We start from the raw sequence: 20,677 nt of genomic DNA, 5'->3' as shown, positions 1-20,677 counted from the left end.
ATGAAACCACCACTGGAAAGCTTCCAGCTATTGCCCTAGAACAGGGAATGAGGACACGCATATAGCGAAGTGTGAGGCAAGGCGCTGTGGGAAGGCTGAGCACATGGGGAACTGTGCAAAGCAAGGGCTAGTTAAACAAGTTTTGCAGGACTGGTTATAGACCCGCCCATGTAGAAAAAACCCACCAGTGTGCCAGAGTGGTTATTGGAGCATCGCCACCTGCACTGACCTAAGCTGCCGGCAGGAATTGCTGCCGGTACCATCAGCAGGCTATGTGCGAAGTGTGACCTAGTGCCAACTATGTCAGTACGTGGTTACAAGCCAAGTCAAGAAAGTTATAGCACACACGCAGGACCTAAAGGTGAACCTGTAAGACCAAACACCTAACAAGCAGACCTGAACCATGCTCCCACCACAAAGTGCCTGTAAGCTGACTACTCTGCTACTTGCTTTCCTATAGCCTTGCTCCCAGCTTGCATCCAGGCAAAAGCCTTTGCCATGATCCTAGCTTCCAGGTGCCCTTCTGAGGTACGGCGTGTTATCTCAGCAGGGAAGTTACAGTGAGGTTACAAAATCTGCATGACTACTTGAGGCAGCGGCTCAGGTAGAAGGCAAACGTGGGATGCCAGATAACGTTGTACAGATACGGTCAAGCTGTTGCCGGTACACAAAATGCCTGCTAAAGCATGACTGCTTTTCACTTGACACTGATGTATCTAATCAAATACATTTGAATGCTGTTTGCAAAAATTGTCATGTTGACAGGCATGGAGATTGAAATCAAGTATCTAGTACCCAAAGAAACCCAAGCATAGGGCTCCAGTTAAGGAATCTAACTGTTGCCACAGTGGGTCAGAGCAAGAGGCCGTGTGGTCTGATATCCTTTTCCAGCATGAACCCTTTCAGCAAGGTAAGCGATTCCATTTCTGGCAAAACATCCCAGATGCTTGGGATCAGAGGTTTAAAGGGAATTCCCAAGCCAGAGATTACATCCACACCACTTATATTCAGTGCCAAGAATCATCCTAACCGCCTTGAATGTATCTAATCTCTTCTTGAACATGCTCATACCTTTGGCTTCCACAACATCCCCCACTAGCCTCGTTTCAAATGTAATTACATTTTGCATACTAAACCCCAGTATCTTCCTTTCATCTGTTTGAAAATTCTGATTGATCATTTCATCAGCTCCTAGCCCTATGCAATGCTGACTTCTCCCCTCCAGCACCCTGCCAGAGTGATACAGTTTCCGACGTGAGTCACACAGCTTGCAGTCGTGTATGGAAGTTGTTCCACCTCTTCAGACACCTTCACTGGTTCTCTCCATATTCTCTAGTTTTACTACATCCTTTTCAAGGACTGCAGACAGCATTCAAACCAAAGACATTTATATAGCAGCACATCAGTATTTTTTGTTCTCTTCCCTTCCCAATTAATATTCTAATCAGCTCCTTCAGTACAAGGGTTGGGCTGATGTATTCAGAGAACTATGCATAATGCAGAACCTTCCCCAAATACCACTCCGAAGCCCCGTCTGTTATATTAGGATACTTTCCTCCCATGTGAATTCCTTTGTGTTCTGTCAATGTAGACTTTCCTCTGCCATTTCATCAATAATATGAGATTCTTCTACCTGTTTTGCCACAGGAAGGTCTAAGTTTTATTTTTCTGAATGCTGCTGTATCAACAATCCATCTGCTGTTTAACCCTAAGATCACTTGGGAATGTGCATTGCCACAGCTCCTTGACCCACCTTACTGGTAATCTTCTTTAGGTGGGAATGACGGACTACTTATTCCATAGCTTTCTCCCACCCATTTACCCTTGAGATTTTTCTCCTTTGCCTTGGCATATTAGCTTCTCTTAAGAGCTGTTGAAGGACCTTGCAATAGTAGCTTTTAGAAAATCCAAATATGCCATATATGAGTATCATGCTCATGGACTCACTGGAAAGAACTAAGCAGATTTGAAAGCATTATTTCTCTGCAAAAGATTTGCTCTTTATAGTTTATATTCATTCATATATCCCCCTCATTCTACTCTTTAATGTATTTTCTCCCTTCAATTTATTTATTATGTAAGTCATACTTGGTAGTCTAATTTACAAGCTCCAACTTGTAAAGCTCCAAGGTTCTTGAAGGCCAGTATCATGTTTACTACCTTCCATTTCTGTGTTCTGAAGGCTAATTTAAAAATCACACAGTACAATGTCTAGCACAGCTATTGCAAATTCCTTTAGATTCCCTCAGTTAATACCGCCTGGCCCTGGAGAGCTGTTAGTGCTCATTTTATCAGCTGTCCTAAAAAGCTGCTCCTGGCACATCAATTTCAAATACTTCTTCAGACTAATCTCTCACCAAGCAAGGCTCTGACATGACAACTTCTGAGTTTCTCTCCTCTGAACACCAATGCAGGTAACTTAACTTTGCTTTTCTGTCACAGTCTTCTCTTCCCAGAGATGAGAAGCAAGAGCAGCAATGGGAGCATTCTCTAACTCAAGGCAAACAATGTGCCAAAAGCCAGGATTTCTTTGAGTCTTCATCTGCTCTCCCTAAAACCAATTCTTTGTTCATATTTGCATTGCCCAGCATACATCACTGCAGTTAGGAAACGTCTTTACCTTTGCAGTGCTGGACTTCTGCTAAGTCCCAAGATCAGACTGAAAGAGATTTAGGCTCTTTGGGTCAGGTACCCAAGTCCTGCCCAAGACTCAAAACTCCTGCTTGTCTCATTACTGAGGTTCCTTATTGTCTGTGGGTACTTTCACCTGTAAAACACTGAAGCACTACAGTGCCACCACTGCCCATGCCAACAGGCATCACCGGCTTGTCGGAAAGGAGCACCTGGCTGCCTTTTACCTAAACCATCATGAATTTGGAAACCCTGCCTCAGCAGCTAGATATGTCCTCATCACACGTAGCAGAGGCAGCCGTGGAAGTTTTGTTTTGCATTACAGCGCAACAGCTAGCACGTTCACCAGTGAAGTGAAACGCCTAGGCTGCGGGCCTTCCTCTGCCTACGGCACAGGTTTTGGTCGGTGCTTCCTGGTGGACGGCTCCGGAGTCCCTCCACCGCACAGCTGCTGCCGCAGTGCCCAGCGCTCCTCCGCCAGCGTGGAGGGGACATCACTGCCTTCTGCTGCACGGAACTGTGCATCTGTAAGTCAGACCCCCATTGTACGAACATCCAAACGCCCTGTGGATGACAAATTTTACCCTCATTAAGAATATTTCAAAGTATGATGCCACTCTGCAATAGCAGCATCGAGAGCTCTATCGCCCACAGAGTCACCAAACACAACAAGCGTTGTACAGGCTCGTGGTAGGAGACAGCTTTCTGCCAAACTGTAAGCAGACAAGACAAGGAATGTAAAGAGCAAAGACTCACAGAAATATTTTATCCGAGACCACAGAGGAAGCAAGTATCGATGCCAAGAATCTAATTCATATTTCTTTAAGTGTAATTACTTAATTTATTTTTAATTGGTTTTCAACAGCTATGTAAAATAGGGAACAAACTTGAGACTGATAGAGAAAGCATGTAAGAAGCAGGTATTCAAAGTTTACTTGCACTTACCACATAACGTGCACATTAAATAGATACAGAGACAAGCCAGAGATCTTTACAATACTGTAAGAGTCAAGACCAATGGGCTGATGCTGTTTAATCATTGACCTTTTCCTTGTGTTTATTAAGGGTTCAAAACAGTGGCACCCCTATTCCTCATTAAATTAGTCATCTCTTTCATTGCAAAAGCTACCTGGATTTTAGCAATTCATCTGATTAGAGCTGGCATCTTGGAATTGCATCACTGTTTAGCTGTGGATATTCCACCTGCCAAGGGGAGGAATTGAGGTGAGGAGTCAGATTTTTATCTTGGGTTTCATTTCAGCAACTCCCATGAAAGTGTACGGGCAGGCTGTACAAAGACTCCTTCTGTTCCATACGGGTGAACACCTCTACATCCTACAAGTAATCGCACTATATTGCCTGCTCCATTCTTTATAGCCTTTATCTTGCAATGAGATTTCTCTCAGTTACTTTATGTGGAGCAGTGAGCAAACAAGGGCATACTCTGCAAGCTCACTGACAGACAGACAGGCTTTGTGCTCTTGGCAAGTGGGCATGGATAACCGAGTTGGGAGGAGATATATGCATTGAGCAGGAAGGGAATACTTTTGTATTAGCAATTTGTACCTAGCTGAAACAGGACGTAACTTAGCCATGAGAACGTCCAAGATACAAATATGATAAAAAGTAGTATTTGTTTCATCCTTGCTGCTGAGAACTCATGCAAACTGAGGGAGCAGCAAGGCAATATGAGTGCAGACAGCTGGAAGGAAGCAGCAAATAGTTTTCCGCTCGTAAGAAGCTTGCCATAACTGGCACCTGCAAGGATTAGCCTGTGATCCTTGCTGGGGAGCTCAGGAGTAAGCTAGGATTCAGAGGTGGACTGGAACTCAAGTTTACTTCAACTGCTTAATTTTTAATTTGATACATATCACCGCTCCCAGAATTAGTTATCTGCTTAGCATGAAACCACTATCAGGTGCTTAAAGAAAGAAAAGAAACCCATAGGAGGGACCAAAATAGAGTGACAATTTGACCACTTACCTTCAGGCTAACTCACACCCTGCTCTGCACTCTCTACTGTTAGGGATTTAACCATTCCCTTCCTGCCCAGCTCCACGTTCAGCAGCAGGAGCTTAGAGTCTGACTCATCCAGGTCCGTGGGGATAGACTTGTCTTGCTCCTTGGACAAGTGTCCCAAGAGCAGGGAGTTATGCAAGAGAACAGCCTCCTTTCCTCATATTTGTCAAGGACTCAATTCCGGGTGTTGGCACACCGAGACAGACTGTAGGAGCAGAGCCTTCAAAACTTAAACTCCATTTAATGTTTGAATTCAAACCATACATACAACTGTTCAGGCTGAGTAATGCCATACCCATCCATAAATAAAATGGAAGTCACCCTTCTGCAGTTAGGCTTTTCTTAGTGTTAGCTGCTGAGTAAAGGCTTTTTGGACTGCAATATTAGATTCAAAGGTTGTAAGTTTCCAAACCCATTTTTCAAACAAGGGAACTAAAGGGAACTTACTGAAGTGTTCTCATTTACTTTTCTACTCTTCATGTAGTTGTGGTATCTCAATATTAGCTAATATAGCATTATACAATACACGTAGCCAGTAACAGTGATTACAAACAGACATACTCTGGTTTAGTCAGCCATCTTCTCTCCCCATTTTATACATACACAACATCCTGAACTGTGGCCTCACGGGTGACAGTAACACATGATGGGCGTTTTGTAATCTTGAGAAAGCTTCAGGCAGCAACCTCTGTTACCCAACATTTAAGACTGGTATTTTTCTGTCCTTTAAAGCTACTCATGCATAGCTATTCTGTACTTCACACACACTTTTAAGATCCCAGCAGAATCTGAAAAGGGAGATGGTTGTCTGTAAGGCAGAAAAACAATAGGAATAAACTGAGGGCCAGTAGGGTAGGCAGACATCTTGTAGTACGTCACTGAGGCAGGGAAGGAGTATAAATCAATTACTCATTTGCCATGGAAAATTTTTATTTAAAAAGAATGACTGATAACAACCCACTGCCTCTCACCAGCCCCAGTCCTCTTTCATAAGCTCCCTCTCATGCCAGCTATATTCCCTGTGGGTTCTTTAGCAGTCGTGGAATGAGAGAAAGGATTGATAAACCATACACTACGACAGAAAAAAATAAGGCATGTAGCACTGCTTCTCTGCATATTCAACACTAACCAGAGAAGCAAAACAGTGAAAGTTAACAATTATAACATTAGAATAATTATGCAGTAATATTTCAATATCTGTAATCTAGACAAGTAGTTGGGAGAAATTTTAATAACTCTGTGAAAAGATGTTTCTGCAGAGTAGAGACTTTCTTCAGAAGTTTTCCTCTGAAGAGGCTGATACTTCTTTTCCCCCCTTTCCAGAGAAAGCCAGAGATAGTGTTTCAGTTCCCACGCCATAAGTAGCCTCCCAAACTGTCTAGAGTATGAAAGGTGCAGAACATTAACATTTTTTCTTTAGTAGCTTCAAGCTTTATAACTTCAACATTTATGCAACAGACAAGCAGAGTGCAATTAGTATATGTACTCATTATGCTTGAAATACTGCTGAACTTCCACAGGAGTACTAAAGTCTGGGATTAAAAAAAATCAGAAAGAACAGGACCATTACAGGGAACGTGTCTTTTTTTTTCCCCTAGAAATATGCAATAGCTCCCCCCCATCCCCGCAGATAACTAATTGAGACTCCACAATCTGTTTCATATAATAACAATTAGATCAACAGAGTTCAGTTTATCATTCCAAGTTTGCCCTTAGAAGGGAGATGTGCTGTTCTGGGGTGTCCCCCACCACTGGGGTGAGCACACGTTCTCTGCCCCCTGCTTCAGCCCTCCTCCCAGACCAGGCTGAGGGGAAGAGGGCTGGTATCAGGAGTAGTTCCCACTCCTAATCGCTCTCCCTGTGTAACCCAGAGAATCACCGGTAACCTGAAACAAAGGAGGGCAGGTGTTGAACACATACAGGAACACCACACTCCAGAGTAATTAATGCTTTTTTACATACACTTGCTCTGTCACAGCAGGACAGTCCTAACTGGCATATGAAGGTGGTGAAGGCTTACAGTTTTGAAACAAACATTAAGCAGAGGCCTGATAAAATTACAGAAATACTATTCTTCATTAAAGAACTTTTTAAAAAATTATTTGAAGAAATATTTTGCTGCTTTAAATATGAGAGAATTAAGAACAGTCTCCCAACTATCAAGGGGTGCTTTTATTGTATTAGCAAGCTCTGAAAACCTCATTTAAATCAAAGCTACTAAAGTTTGAGAAAAACTGCTTCTGAGTTTCATGTATCATTTGAGATCAAAGTGTCTGCTATTCTTCTCATTCCTCAGTTCTTATAGGGCTATAAAGTAATCAAAAAATGATAAATCAATGGCAGGAAAAATAGCAAGAACACATTGAAATAAGGTCTTTTCTCCGATATTGCTGTTGAGATAGGTATTTACAACTCGCTGTTTTCTTTGCTAGTAACTTCAGATCAAGACATTATGACAGCGCTATGAGTGATACCAATAAAGCTACTACTGCTCAGTGTGCAAGCATGGAGAAAGATTATGATGTGAGCTGAAGAATCATGCAAAGTACAGCTGCCACTCTGCATCTGGATCACTGCAGAAACAGCTGCATCTTCCAGGGATAAGAGGTAACACATTTTCTTTAACTGAAGTTGTCAGTAAAGAGTGATCCCCCATAAACACTAAGGGAAAGCAGAATAGAGCATGCAGTACAATATGCCTATTCCTATAGGTATAAGATAAGCTTACCTAGAGAAAGAGAAAAAATAAAGGTATCTCAGCCCTGCTAATACAGCAAAAGCAGTGGGAATTCCTCTTTTACAGGGTCAAACTGAAAGTTTGACCCTGAACATCAAACACAACTACCCAGTATTGTGCGATGCTCTAAGTCATTTGTAAGAATTCTCTGGACTCCAGCCGCATCTTCCCAAGGCAGCAAGATGCATTGGCTTAAGTAAGCCTCCAGCAGCAAGAGTGACCAGTTTCCCCTCCCCAACAGAGAGCTGACCTAGTCGACCTGCTGGATGGCATGCTGAGGGCAGAAGTGCTATGAACGTGCACTTCCACCACAGAGGCAGAAAGAATTTCCAGGCACTTGATTTGCACTCCAGTACTTGGACGCATAAATCATGCTTCTGTCAGGTAGTAAAACCTGGCAGTTTAAACTAGACTACCTCCCTTCTTCAGAGGCTTTATGGAGATTGCACAGTACTGTTACAGGTTCAGGTTAACATGTAACCAGTAGCACCATTTTTGATCCTCTAAATCTTTCAAGAGTCATGGAAATGAAAGCTACAGAAATTAACTGGTAGCAAGACATCAGTGAAACCTAATGTTCCAAGGTCAAAAAGAAAACAACTAAGTCCTGTGAATCCAGGCACCTGAAGAAAAAAATACTCAGAAAGGAAGAAAAGTGACTATTTAAATATATGCTTACAATGAAAGACAAACCTCCCTCAACTTAGGCCTTTGTGAAGCATTACATTACGACATCTTTTCCTAATATGAGTTATCCAAACTTAAACACTAAATACAAAAGCTATCACAAAGACTTTAAAATATTTCAAAGCTCTTCCAAAGCTAACAAAACATGAACTCAATCTAACACACAGAAATTGTCAAGGAAAGCTTCCCTAGTGCTGACCTTCAACTTTTTCCATCGCTGATCAAAGAGTATGGCACACTCTTAATTCATGCAGATAAACAAGGAAAGAGCCACTTTAATAATGAAGTTGGGATCTTTAATATGCAGGGCTATTATGAAGGAAAGGCAAAACAGACTAATTCAAAATGCTTGATCAAGAGAGCGAGCTGACAAGCTCCATGTTTTAGAAGGTATCCAAGGACAGCACAGCAGCTGTCATGAAACTGAAGGCAAGATTTTTTTTTCAGTTTAACACTATTAGATATTGTTTTAACATCTTTCAATGATTTAAGTAAATTTAAAATTTATACACCAGCACCAGAAATGTAATTCAGTTAAAACCTGATCAATACACTAATAATCATGTAAAAAACAGTTCAGTACATTCAGTGCATTTTAATGAGTGCTTAGTATTAATACTTTTAAAAATCCAAATTAGTGGTTTCTGACCATCATGAATCTTGGTGGGTTTTCCATTATTTTGAAATTTGAAAAGCATATTGATTTATAGTAGCATTTTTAATAGAAAAGCCATTTTATTCATGCAACTCTTCATAACAGTACTGATGCTTCCACCATGTCACTTAACCACAGGAACAGCTCAAAAACTGGGTGACATTTACATGTATCTACCAGTATTGTAACTGATCACTTATATAAACAGAGTGCTTATTTCCTTAGTTATGATCAAAACCGGGCACAAGAGGTATTTGTTGGCAAAGGACAGAACAGCATAACACTCTGTATTCATGTCATAGGAGATATTTCAAGAGATATGTGCATGTTTTTCATGTACACCAATTGGCATTTTAGGAACTTTTTTTTGTTTTAGCTTCAGGGGGATAAGAGAGCTTGAAGATTCTTATACAAGTTTTTGTACTCCAAACACTGTTGTTCTTTGTAAGTAACAAAGACCATAATCACCAACTAGCAATTTTCATTGTTCAATCCAAGTGGCATGCAAAAAGTGAAACAGACCACAGTGAAAAGCATTCAATTAAATTCTTTTTAATGATCTGCAAGCATTATCAGAAGACACAAAGAACATTTAAAAATGTGAACTTTATGCTGAGTGTCCTTTTAAAAGCTAGCAGCACAAAATATTTTTTGAACAGACCAGCCATCTGTTGCATCCTGAACAGTAGTACATCATTTTGTTGTCCATGATTTTTGACTCCCAAGTTTTGCAAACGCTGATACATCAAGACTTTTACCGCTGTTGCACTGTTCATATAAAGTCTGAAAGTTAATAAAACAGGTATTCAGGTGAACACAGTTGTATTGCACATGAATTCAAACTATATCTTCATAACAAACATTACCACTTGAAATAATTCATCACATACTGAAGTGTTCCAAACTCCATACTAAAATTTCTCTCAAATCAGAAAATAAAGATACACTTAAGACAGCATAATTGTACCAGTGGTAATGCAATGTAGTGCCTAAAAGAAAACACATACGCTGACTTAGCAGCATGAGCAAAGGTATAGAGCTTCACAAGTTGGCAGAGAACAAACTAATTACCAAGATTTAAAAATCAAGTTTATTCTATTAATTGTTTCTGATGTGGAAACATCAGGATTGAAGAGAGGTATTTGCGTACGCAGGGTGAGCAAGCTTTATATGAGATAGGAAAATCAGTGGCCACAAACATAGTCACATCACAATATTGTTAAAAGGATAATCTCTTGTTCACCCCTATATTTAATAAAAGAAAAAAAATCAGGTATGACTAGCAGTGTAAGTGTAAACAAACTTCTTTATATTTACTTTATGCATACTGAATTTGCTTTCCTCCCCATGAAAACAGCTTTGGATTCCATCTAAACTTATTACATATTTTACCACCAATACCTCTTCTGAGAGACAGGTAGAAAGAACTGAGTTAGTGAAGTTACCAAGCTTCTCTTTCAGGCGCTAACCAAGATGCTGGAATCATAATACCTCAACATACAGGGACTAATTTACACATAGCAATGCATTAACAGTTCAGCAACTTCCAGGAAGTAAGAACAATTGCAGTCCAAAAGCTTGCACACTTGACAGATCAATTTAGATCATTTCTTCATAATGATCGTTCCTAAATTAGAAGACCTGCTACAGATTTTGGGCATCTTAAAAGCAAAGCAGCACAGTAAGGACTGCTTTAGAGAGGAGATGCTGGGGCAGTGGGGGATTTGGAAATAAAGCAATACAGATACACTGGGAAGTGGAACGGAAAGGAAAAGCTAAAATCAAGATTACCATCATCCTTTCAAAACCCTTCCCATTCAGAACGATATGGAGAGATTCTGCATGCTTGCAAACAAAAGCACTACAATGTATAATGTTTTTCCAGCTGTGGTTAGAACTTTGATATGTGTATCCTTTCAGCTTTCACAACCAAACATTCTAACCTTTGTTTGCATGAACAGGTACTACCATACAAAATAGAAAAGAAAATTTACTTACCCTAGCAGCTCTAGAAATAGAGTTGGGAGAATTCAAGCCAACGAGCTGGCCAAGGATACGTTTCATTTCCTCTGTTGTTCCTTTTGCATTTGGAACACCTGCAGTTAATTTATAGTTATGCTAAAGTTGTATACAACTGTGTATAAATTACCAGTGCAGTTTGTAAGAGGTATACAAAAAGTCAGTTTTGAAATGAAGAGTTTAAGAATTAAAATACAGGAGTCTTTTCTGAAACATACATAGGCACCAAACAAAAGAGACTATTACACCAGCAAGTAGAAAGTACATATAAGAGTAAAGCATTTTGTTTTCTTAAACAGAATTATAAATATTATTTAATAAAAATGTATTTTAAAATAAACGTACCTGTTTGACAATGACTTTGAATTTGAACATAGGGATGTATCAGCAACTCCGAAACAGATATTCTTTGTTTAGGATTTCTTATTAAACAATGCTGCAAATGAAAAAAGAAGAGGAAGAATGCTTTGCCTATAATTTAGGAATTTTCCTAGGAATTAACAGTGAGGATATTTAAAAGACCTTGTAGATGCATGTCAGAACTTCTTACTGCCAAGCTACATACTCAGACTCAACTCAAAATACAGTAACAGATTAACCTAATTGTCTTCCTTAGCAATTATCTTCAGAGTAAAGTTTGGTATCCTTTTTTACTCAAGCAACAATGTCAGAAGAGGTGAAGACCAGAACCTACAATATGCTTTATTCTGAATGACACAAGATGACACTGAGATTTGAAAGTTAAGGGGATAAGTGTTTCTGTATTTCAGTTTGTTACCTGCTGAGCAACACAATTAGGGCTTGAGTAAAAGCATAGGCCAAGTTGCAAAAGCAGGCAAATACGCAGGGTGAGGGAAAGGGATGGAGAGTGCAAAAGCTACTGTATTTACTTTGGGTTGTTCAGCCAAAGGAGTTAAGCCAGACTGCTTTAACTATTTACTTGTTTATTTGCTGCTGAGCTGAAAATAGACTTTTACTATGGAAACTGTATGAAGTAGCTCTAGCTTCATTGAGTCTTTTGGAATAAGGCCTGTTACTACAAGCAGCAGTGAGCGTTTATTTGTGGAAAAAAAAGTTGCTCAAGCGCAACTCGTTCAGTTTAAGAAAATATGCTTTAAATAAAGAAGATGCCATTATTTGAATCAAAACTAATCTTAAGGGACAGTTACCTTTAGCACATCTTGAAGATCCTTCTCAGCAATATCTGGAAATTCTATTTCATAAGTAGGATCAACGATAGCATGCAGTTTATTAATTGGATTTGTTATATGTTGAAATGGAGTCCTTCCATATGTCATACAGTACAAAATGCATCCCAATGACCACACATCACTTTTAGGACTTATCTAATATAAGAACAAAAAAATTAAGATTACTCCTCACTTACAGGACTGTCCCTTCAGTCAATTTATCATATAGTTGTACATCATTTCACTTAACAGTATATCTATTTTACATTGGATAACAGATCTTAGTAACTATCACACAAAATCACCAACACAGTATGCCATTATCTGCTAAGACAGTGATGTGGCTTCATTCAGTAATATTCCATAAGAAAGCTATTTTTATTAATCATCTTTGAAAATCAACTTGAACAACTAAAAATAAAATTAAAGGTAGTCCTTAACAAGTTGAACAGTAGGATTCTAATTTTGGATTTATGAGTAAATACAAATAAAAGCATACTAAATTAATTCAATCCAGAAACCAGTGAGACATCACAGCTATGTCCCCAAAGTGGGAAGCCATAGTTCAGTTCCTCTGGGTTTAAAGGATTCAGATCCACATTTCAAACACAACACCTGGCCTGCTCCTTACAGGTGGAGTTTCCACTTCTCCTGTTAAAGCTGAAGCACTTTAAGAAAAGCACATAAGTTTGGGGGAGTGTGGGAGAGGAGGGAGGTGTGGAAAGAGGCGCACAGAGAGCCTGACTCCCAGCACAATGGTTAGGTTTTTGCTTAGATGAGCTGAGCTCCAGAACAAGTCTGCACTTCACATGCAATTTTTAAAAATGTAAAGGTAAAACTTTAAAGGTAAAAAGTATCATCCTTAACAAGATAAATCCATCTATAAAAGTTTCTGTTCTGTGTTTAGAAAGACATGTTTCACTACATAGTAATACTTCCATTCAACTGCTAAAAAGTCACAATCTTTGAGTGTGTATATGCACATACATATTAATATGGATTTTTTTTTTTTAATACCTTTCCACAAAAACTATGTACCCCTTAACTGAAGTTTGACTACCAATGTGAAGTTGCTTTCCTTCAGTACTTTCCTCATCATTCAGATTCTGTTGCCCTGGTGAAGTTATAAAAAGTTCTACAATACACCGTACTCTGTAGCATAGAAAAATTAATAGGATACACAGAACTCATACATGTGTTCCCTAAAATACTAGATTTCCTTGTATCATCTTTTAAAATACTTTATTAGGTATCACTCATTTCTTGCAAAGCTTGCCTCTCACTTAAAAGAATTCAAAAATACAACAAAGACACAAGCATCATATCTTGTTGTTTAAGCAAACATACTAACAACAGTTTTTATTAGAAAGCAAATTTTCTTCCTTTCAGAAAAAGATTTCTAAGCCAGAGTTATTTATGCAGAATGCTAAAATGTAGCTGTGTAGCAGCTAGTGGTACCATAACAGCTCCACCAATTTTTGGCAGAACAAAGCTAAAACAAAAGGGCATAAGCAAAACAATAGGCAACCAAGAAGTGAGTGAGGAAGGATTCTCTCACAGCTCCATGGAAGATCCTCCCAGAAACACCCCCTGAAAGCTCTAGCCTGGAGTCATTTCAGTACAAAGAAGGACTTGTCAGAGATGCACAGCATGGTGGACCCTTAACATGTTCAAAGACTTTTGTAACATTAGTCATCAGTACAGCCTCTGATATGTGAAAGGCTGCGTGCATTTCACTGTCCTCTGTATTGCTGTTCAATGCCATTCACACTGATAACATAGTGGAAGACTTTTATATTGCTCCATAAAAATGGATTTTAAAATATTTTTACATTTATTAGCAGTTTAGACATCATCATTATATTATCAGCTCCTCCAAAACCCAAGCCTGCACATCTGTTTTGCTTTCAATTTTACTCATTAACTCACTTACATTTTTCCAAACACCATCTGCAAAATGCTTTTAGGTAGTTGAGAGGAATAAACTTAACCTTCAATCTCTGCCCACCATCATTGTGGCACAGTGGATTTCCTTGTGTTCTAGTTTCAGTGGAAGACTTTGAGAAAACTAAGTCTTAAGATATATGCCTGAATTACTTTCTTCTTAACATGAAGGGAATAGAATAAAAAAGATCATATTACCTTAGATCGAGATTTCCCATTTTCTCCATAGGAAGACATATCTTTTATTGCTTCGGGTGGCATATAATTCATTGTGCCAACCTAGCCATAAAAATGTAAAAATATTCCTTTAAGTGAAGCATGCACTTAATTTAACTCACTTGATAAAAAGTTAGATTTTCATCTCCAAGCACTGAAAAGCATCTTGAAAATTTGTTTCCATTAAGGCTGAAGGCCATTGTTATTCTGTTCAATAAAAACATCTAAAAATTAATATATATGCAAATATTTATATATACTCATAAAACCATTCAGCATAAGATTTCAGTATTCAGTGAAGTTACTTCATTACTATAGTACTTGCTGATTATGTTGATTACTTTACAGAAAAGTGTACATCAATTTTCCAGAAGTATTTCACCTGAGAATCTTTAATGATGCTTGTCACATCTGGCTGCATTTGGTTTGCAATGCCAAAATCAATTAGTTTTAACATTCCATCAACTATCAGAAAGTTCGCTGGTTTGAGATCGCTGTGAATAATGCCTGTAAAACAGAGTTTCAAGTCAGTTCAGGTTTAGTCAATCCAAGTTACTACTGAAGTATAGGCTTTTTATTGTTCGATTCCCATAACCCTTGCACAGAGAGAAGGCGCAGATCAGCTTTACCTGGCCAAAACCAAATTACTCTTTGCAGATTTCATAAAAGTGTTTCTATTTCTTTTTAAACAGTTAAGACTTGCATGAATTTATAGTTTTAATTATTACTTATTCAAATCTACAGGCACCCCAAAATAGCTCCAAGAGACTTGAGTTCCATATTTTCTCTCAGTTAGGGATAGGCCCTCTATCTGTGTGCACACACTGCCATACTGAACTGCTGTTCTGGATCATTTCAATGGCCTGTCCGCTCCTGTAGCTTTCTCTTAAATAATTAGCTAAGCAGGTACTTAAAATAATTATATTGCTTAGTCTGATGTTTCCTGCTTCTTAATCTCAAAGGTACCATTCACTAAGGATTACACGACTGACTCTCACAAACCCACCTTACACGATTTATTATGAATTTTGGTTATTATCTATATAATCAACCAATCCATCTTTATATTTTGCAAAATTATTTGTTTCAAGGATGCATCACATAGTATGTAGCCTATGTTTTAGTAGATCTTGCTGACTTTCTGTTATTGAATGTTCTAATGTTCTTGTGCTGTGAAAAGGTGATACACTCTGCTATATGTACAGGTCTCTTCACTTTTTTTTCTTAAATAGGAAAAGGATCCAAATCTGCTCTCTCCTTTATGTTATACAGCCAAACAGAATACAGATGCATGCACTTCAATTGCATAGCTAAATATGAAAGGAAGGCCTGAAGAACTGTGAGAAAAAGCTGAAACTGTCAAAATAAATACGACAGAGCTGTGTAAAAGCTGTCATTAATGTCAAAGCTTCTTTGGAGAGGGTAAGTGGCTGAAATCTGAGTCTAATGGAGAACAAACAGTATCGGGAGCACAGAAAAGATTATTTTCCGGCTGTTGCAAGGAAATAGAAAGCGTTATACAACAGTGATACTTGGAGATCAGTACATACCATCTTCAATACAATATGTTCCTCAGGGTACATACCCATACACAATACAGTAAATACCCATCTTTGACGATCACTAGGCTTACACCAAAAACAAGAGCAGTACAACCTCCAAAATTTAAACACGTATTATCTCTGCCATATAACCAGTACAAATACCTAGAATTATTTAAGAATACCATATTCATGGATTGTGTGAACAGCTTCCAGCATATTTTTCCAATAGCTCTTTCGTTCCAATGGATCAATGTTTTTTTTCTTTTTGAGCCAGCTATTGAGATCAATATTTCCACACTCCATTACCATGTAGATATGATGATCAGTAATTTCACTAAAAATAAATAAATATACTTACATTAAAATTTAAGGCAACTTAAATCAAAAGATACTGGTTTCTTAAAATCAGTGTTTACTCACTAGCCATAAAGGCGGATGATCTTATCACTATGTTGCTGCAGTTTACTCAAATGAGCAATTTCATTCTTATAGCTCTCAACAGTCTGTTGATCAGCTTCCTCTAGATTCACATATTTGACAGCATACAGCTGCTTCTTTTCATCCAGTACTTGAAAAACCTGCAAAACAGTATCAGTCAATAACTTCATTCAATCCTAATTCTGATTTACTACGTTCCTTCATCTCACTACGGCCAGAATTTCAAAGAAAGTGTACCTTTTCAAAAGGAAGAAGCAGCACTAAATTTACAAAGAAGTTCATACAAGTCAGCATGAAGAAAAATCAAGAATCCACCAGTTACAACAGAAACAACCCTCTATCAGAAACCATCTTGGTACCACATTATATTTCACCAGATGTATTTGATCACAAGTCTGAACTGTTCCTCAAATAAAGAATGTTCACCTGCCACTGCACATCCATTTCATCACACCAAGATGATTTGGAGGTTAAACCACATGGCACGTGAGAAGAGGCTGAGAGCACTAAGTCTCTTCAATCTTAAGAAGAGAAGGCTACAGGGAATCTTATTGCTGTCTTCAGCTATTTAAAGGGAAGGTATGAAAAAGATAGACTCCTCTTGAACCATCAAAGTATGAGAGGCAACAGGCATAGCTAACAACAAGGAAATTCCAATTAGATATCAGGAAACTTTTTTCATCATCGTGTAGTCAAACAGGGGAACAGGCTGTCCAGAGAGGCTGCGAAGTCTCCATCCTTGGTGATACTCAAAACTTGACTGCAAGAGACCATGAGCAGCCTGCTCTATTTTGGACTTGTTTTAAGCAGACCATTGGACTAAGTGACATGCAGAGGCCCCTTCCATCCTACTTCATTCTATGATTGTATGCTGCCAACACAGGAAGCTTTTCTTCCTGGAGGTCCCTGCTGACTGGAAGCTAGCCAATATTATTCAAATTTACAAGAAGGGTGTGAGGGAAGACCCAGGAAACTATAGACCTGTTAGTCTAACCTCAGTTCCTGGAAAAATTACAGAGATCATACTGGGTACTATTGAAAGGCATTTAAAGGACAATGCAATCATCAGGCACAGTCAACATGGGTTCACAAAGGGAAAGTCCTGTTTAACCAATTTGATATCTTTCTATAAGGTCACCTGCCTAGTGGATGAAGGGAAGGCAGTGGATGTAGTTTTTCTGGATTTTAGTAAGGCTTTTGATATTGTCCCTCACAGCATCCTTCTGGACAAGTTGTCCAACTGTGAGATAAACAGGTTCATTGTGCACTGCGTGAAGAACTGGCCGAAGGGCAGAGCTCAAAGGGTTGTAGTGAGTGGGGCTACATCTGGCTGGCAACCAGTCACCAGCGGTGTTCCTCAGGGTTCAATTCTAGGCCCAGTCCTGTTCAATATGTTTATCAATGATCTGGATGCAGGAGTTGAATGTACCACAAGCAAGTTTGCTGATGACAGCAAACTGGGAGGCACTGTTGACTCTTTTGAGGGAGAAGAGGCCTTTGCAGAGGGATCTAGATAGATTGGAACATCGGACAATCATCAATGGCATGAAATTAAAAAGTCAAATGCTGGATTCTGCACCTGGGACAGAGTAACACCAGGCACAAGTACAAATTGGAAGAAGAGTGGCTAGAGAGCAGCCCTGCAGAAAGGGATCTGGGGGTGCTGGTCAACAGCAGGCTCAATATGAGTCAGCAGCGTGCCCTGGCAGCCAAGAGGGCAAACCACTTCCTGGGGTGCATCAAACAGCATAACCAGCTGGTCAAAAGAGGTGATTATCCCGCTGTATTCAGAGTTGGCGCGGCCTCACCTTGAGTACTGTGTGCAGTTCTGGGCCTCACAATTTAAGAGGGATGTTAAGGCACTCAAATGCAAGGAGGGCAACAAAGCTGGCGAAAGGGCTGGAAGGAATGTCCTATGAGGAGCAACTAAGGACTTTGGGCTTGTCTAGTTTGGAGAGGCTGAGGGGCGACCTCATTGCTCTCTACAGCTTCCTGAGGATGGGAAATGAAAGGAAGGTGCTGAGCTCTTCTCCCTGGTATCCAGTGACAGGATGCATGAGAATGGTTCAAAGCTGCACCAGGAGGAGGCTTAGACTGGTCATTAGGAAGAGTTTCTTTACAGAGAGGGCGGTCAAACACTGGAACAGGCTTCCTAGAGAGGTGGTCAATGCCCCAAGCCTGTCAGTGTTCAAGAGGCATTTGGACGATACCCTTAACATGCTTTAACTTTTTGTCAGCCCTGAAGTGGTCAAGCAATTGGACTAGATGATCATTGTAGGTTCCTTCCAACTGAAATATTCTGTTCTTATTCTATTCTGTTATTCTTTTCAATTTATTACTCTCTGGATTAACAGAATCATGTAAGATATGCAACATTTAAAACCAGTTTCCCATCTCTTATGACACACCCCAGACTGTTTCTTTTATCACTAGAAAACACACAGCTTGACTGCTCAGTACCACTTTGGTTCTGTCAGTTCCTGCATATGCAAACACAAAACCCAAATAAAAAGTAGGCACAAAGGGTCATAAATATAAGCCAAGTCTAAATAAATACAATTAAATAAATGTGTTTAAAATTTTGAAACCTAGACATACAAGGATTTTTGAACAAAGTTCTAGTCCTATTTTCTGTGACTATTTACTGGATTGTAAGATACCTGAAAACCAATAAAGTACATGCTGTTGACAATACTTGTCATTTTTTAAGATTACACCTCTGCACCCCTCAGTTTTGCAGAGGAGGAAGCCTATTTTAAGTAAGCATGGTAATTGCAACAGAGAGCTTGAGCATATTCCATTCAATTAAGCTACTGATGAAATTACAACCATCAAATATTTTTAATTAAAAGAATTGAAAAGCTACAAAACAAGGTCAATCTTAAGATTGACTTAAGGTCAATCTTAAGTACCATCTCAGGCTCTTGAAGCCAGTTCAGGAAAATCCATGCATTTAAAACAAAACACCAGAGGATTTAATGGACTGAACTTAAGGATGAGATTAGAGATACTCAGTTCTAACTAAGCTTTCTGGGCAATTTTTGGCAAGTCAAAAAGGACAGTTTAAAAAAAAGTTTAATAGAAATGCTATCATTTAACTTCAGTATCCGAATTATATGTCGCGGCATGCCTCAGGTGAACTAAAAGTAACCATTTCACTTTCCATGTGCTGCAGACTAAGTATTACACAGGCCGTTACTAAGGATTAATCAACATGTGTGTGTATCAAATTTCCCTTACACAAATTCTTAGGCTGTCCCTGTGACTAGTAATATGTCTTCACAGACAGAAGCATACAGGTGAAGCAGAGGTGTGGGAGACAGAAGAAAGCAGACAGAAGAGATATCTAACTCACGCAAAACTGCTTATGTTGTTTTTGTTATAATTCTTTATCTTCTGAACAAGAGATTTGCCAAAACTGTTTCTCAAGCTCCTATGACCCCAATTTTCCTTATAAAAAGCAGCTCACTCACCACTTCAGTCATACCTACACTCCACTTCTCACACAAGTTACAGAAGACTTCAGTAATAAGGGATGGTCTGTCCACTTCAGGAACTTTCAACCAACCTTACAAGCCACACATTTCCCAACAATGTAAATCACACTGCCCTAAACAATAGCCTCTCAAATTAAGATGTACAGTAATACTGCAGCACATCTCTTATAACAGAAGAGCTGATTTTATTAGGAATTTTAATACTTACTCCACCACAGAAATTGTTACCTTCAAGAGCATACACAATCTACCTTCAGGCCTTCATGCAGAAACCAAAAGAAAGCGGGCTCCCACCATTGTTTACTGATTTAAGTGATATTTTTAGATGCTCATGACAGTTGGGTGATCACTTTTTCCTATTTCTGTAACTTCTGTTCAGTGTTCTGACCACATCTGTTCAGAATTTCTGTTCACTGTTTATTCTTTACTTCAATACACCCCCTTTATCTACCCACTCTTTTTACTTTATTTCTCCACTAAAATGAACATTACTGTGCTCAACATACTGTAATAAGTGAAGCATCATTTTCACAATAAGACATTAATTCAGTTATTATTGCTGGCTATCTGAAGACTCAGATAAAACAGCATTGTACCAAATCCAATCTGTGCACTATGTGTCTTCTGCATCCATAATGGATAAAGTCTAAGCATAGCATTAAAACAACAAATTTCTAGATTCTCTGGGTCTCTCAAACACTTTGCACATGTTAGTACTAGGCACTCCTTATTAGATGACTTCAACATGTATGTTTACAATACAACTACTATTGTGTAAATGAGTGATTGCCTAAAAGGACAAAAGAGCATCTTACCTTACTTGAACCTCCACTACCTATTTGCTTTAATATTGTATAAACTCTTCCTTTGATGGCAAGACATTCATGTGAAGGTATAGAAGCTGGAACCTGTGTACATACAGAAAAAGTTAAGAAAATAACTATTGGTATACATGCAGCAGAACGTGGTAGAGCTCTACTTTTTATTAAGTTAATATGTTTTAAGTTGTCTTGGTCTTTCCGAACAAGATAAAGTGTGGTAAAGCTAAACTTTAAATATGTTTATCTTGAAAGGTAAAGATTCCCATAGCAAAAGCATTT

The 20,677-nt window shown here is 38.9% G+C and overlaps 1 protein-coding gene across 3 annotated transcripts in view; it reads right to left on the bottom strand.

Moving 5' to 3' along the window:
- Window positions 1-3,490: 3,490 nt before the first annotated feature.
- TTK (TTK protein kinase) overlaps window positions 3,491-20,677 on the bottom strand; it is a 48,642-nt gene continuing 31,455 nt past the window's right edge. For 2 of the 3 annotated variants that reach the window (XM_075498247.1, XM_075498249.1), the window contains exons 15-23: window positions 20,393-20,485; window positions 16,063-16,220; window positions 15,825-15,976; window positions 14,481-14,605; window positions 14,081-14,161; window positions 11,918-12,094; window positions 11,094-11,184; window positions 10,728-10,825; window positions 9,266-9,512 (exon numbers count right to left, since the gene is read on the bottom strand). In XM_075498247.1, the coding sequence (XP_075354362.1) occupies window positions 9,423-9,512; window positions 10,728-10,825; window positions 11,094-11,184; window positions 11,918-12,094; window positions 14,081-14,161; window positions 14,481-14,605; window positions 15,825-15,976; window positions 16,063-16,220; window positions 20,393-20,485 (1,065 nt within the window). In that variant the 3' untranslated portion in view covers window positions 9,266-9,422. Of the gene's footprint in view, window positions 5,459-9,265; window positions 9,513-10,727; window positions 10,826-11,093; window positions 11,185-11,917; window positions 12,095-14,080; window positions 14,162-14,480; window positions 14,606-15,824; window positions 15,977-16,062; window positions 16,221-20,392; window positions 20,486-20,677 lie in introns of those variants that run through there. The other variant, XM_075498248.1, reaches the window with a different exon arrangement.

Source organism: Mycteria americana, chromosome 3 (assembly GCF_035582795.1).
Source record: "Mycteria americana isolate JAX WOST 10 ecotype Jacksonville Zoo and Gardens chromosome 3, USCA_MyAme_1.0, whole genome shotgun sequence".
Taxonomy (NCBI): domain Eukaryota; kingdom Metazoa; phylum Chordata; class Aves; order Ciconiiformes; family Ciconiidae; genus Mycteria; species Mycteria americana.
This window is presented reverse-complemented; position numbering and strand designations above follow the sequence as displayed.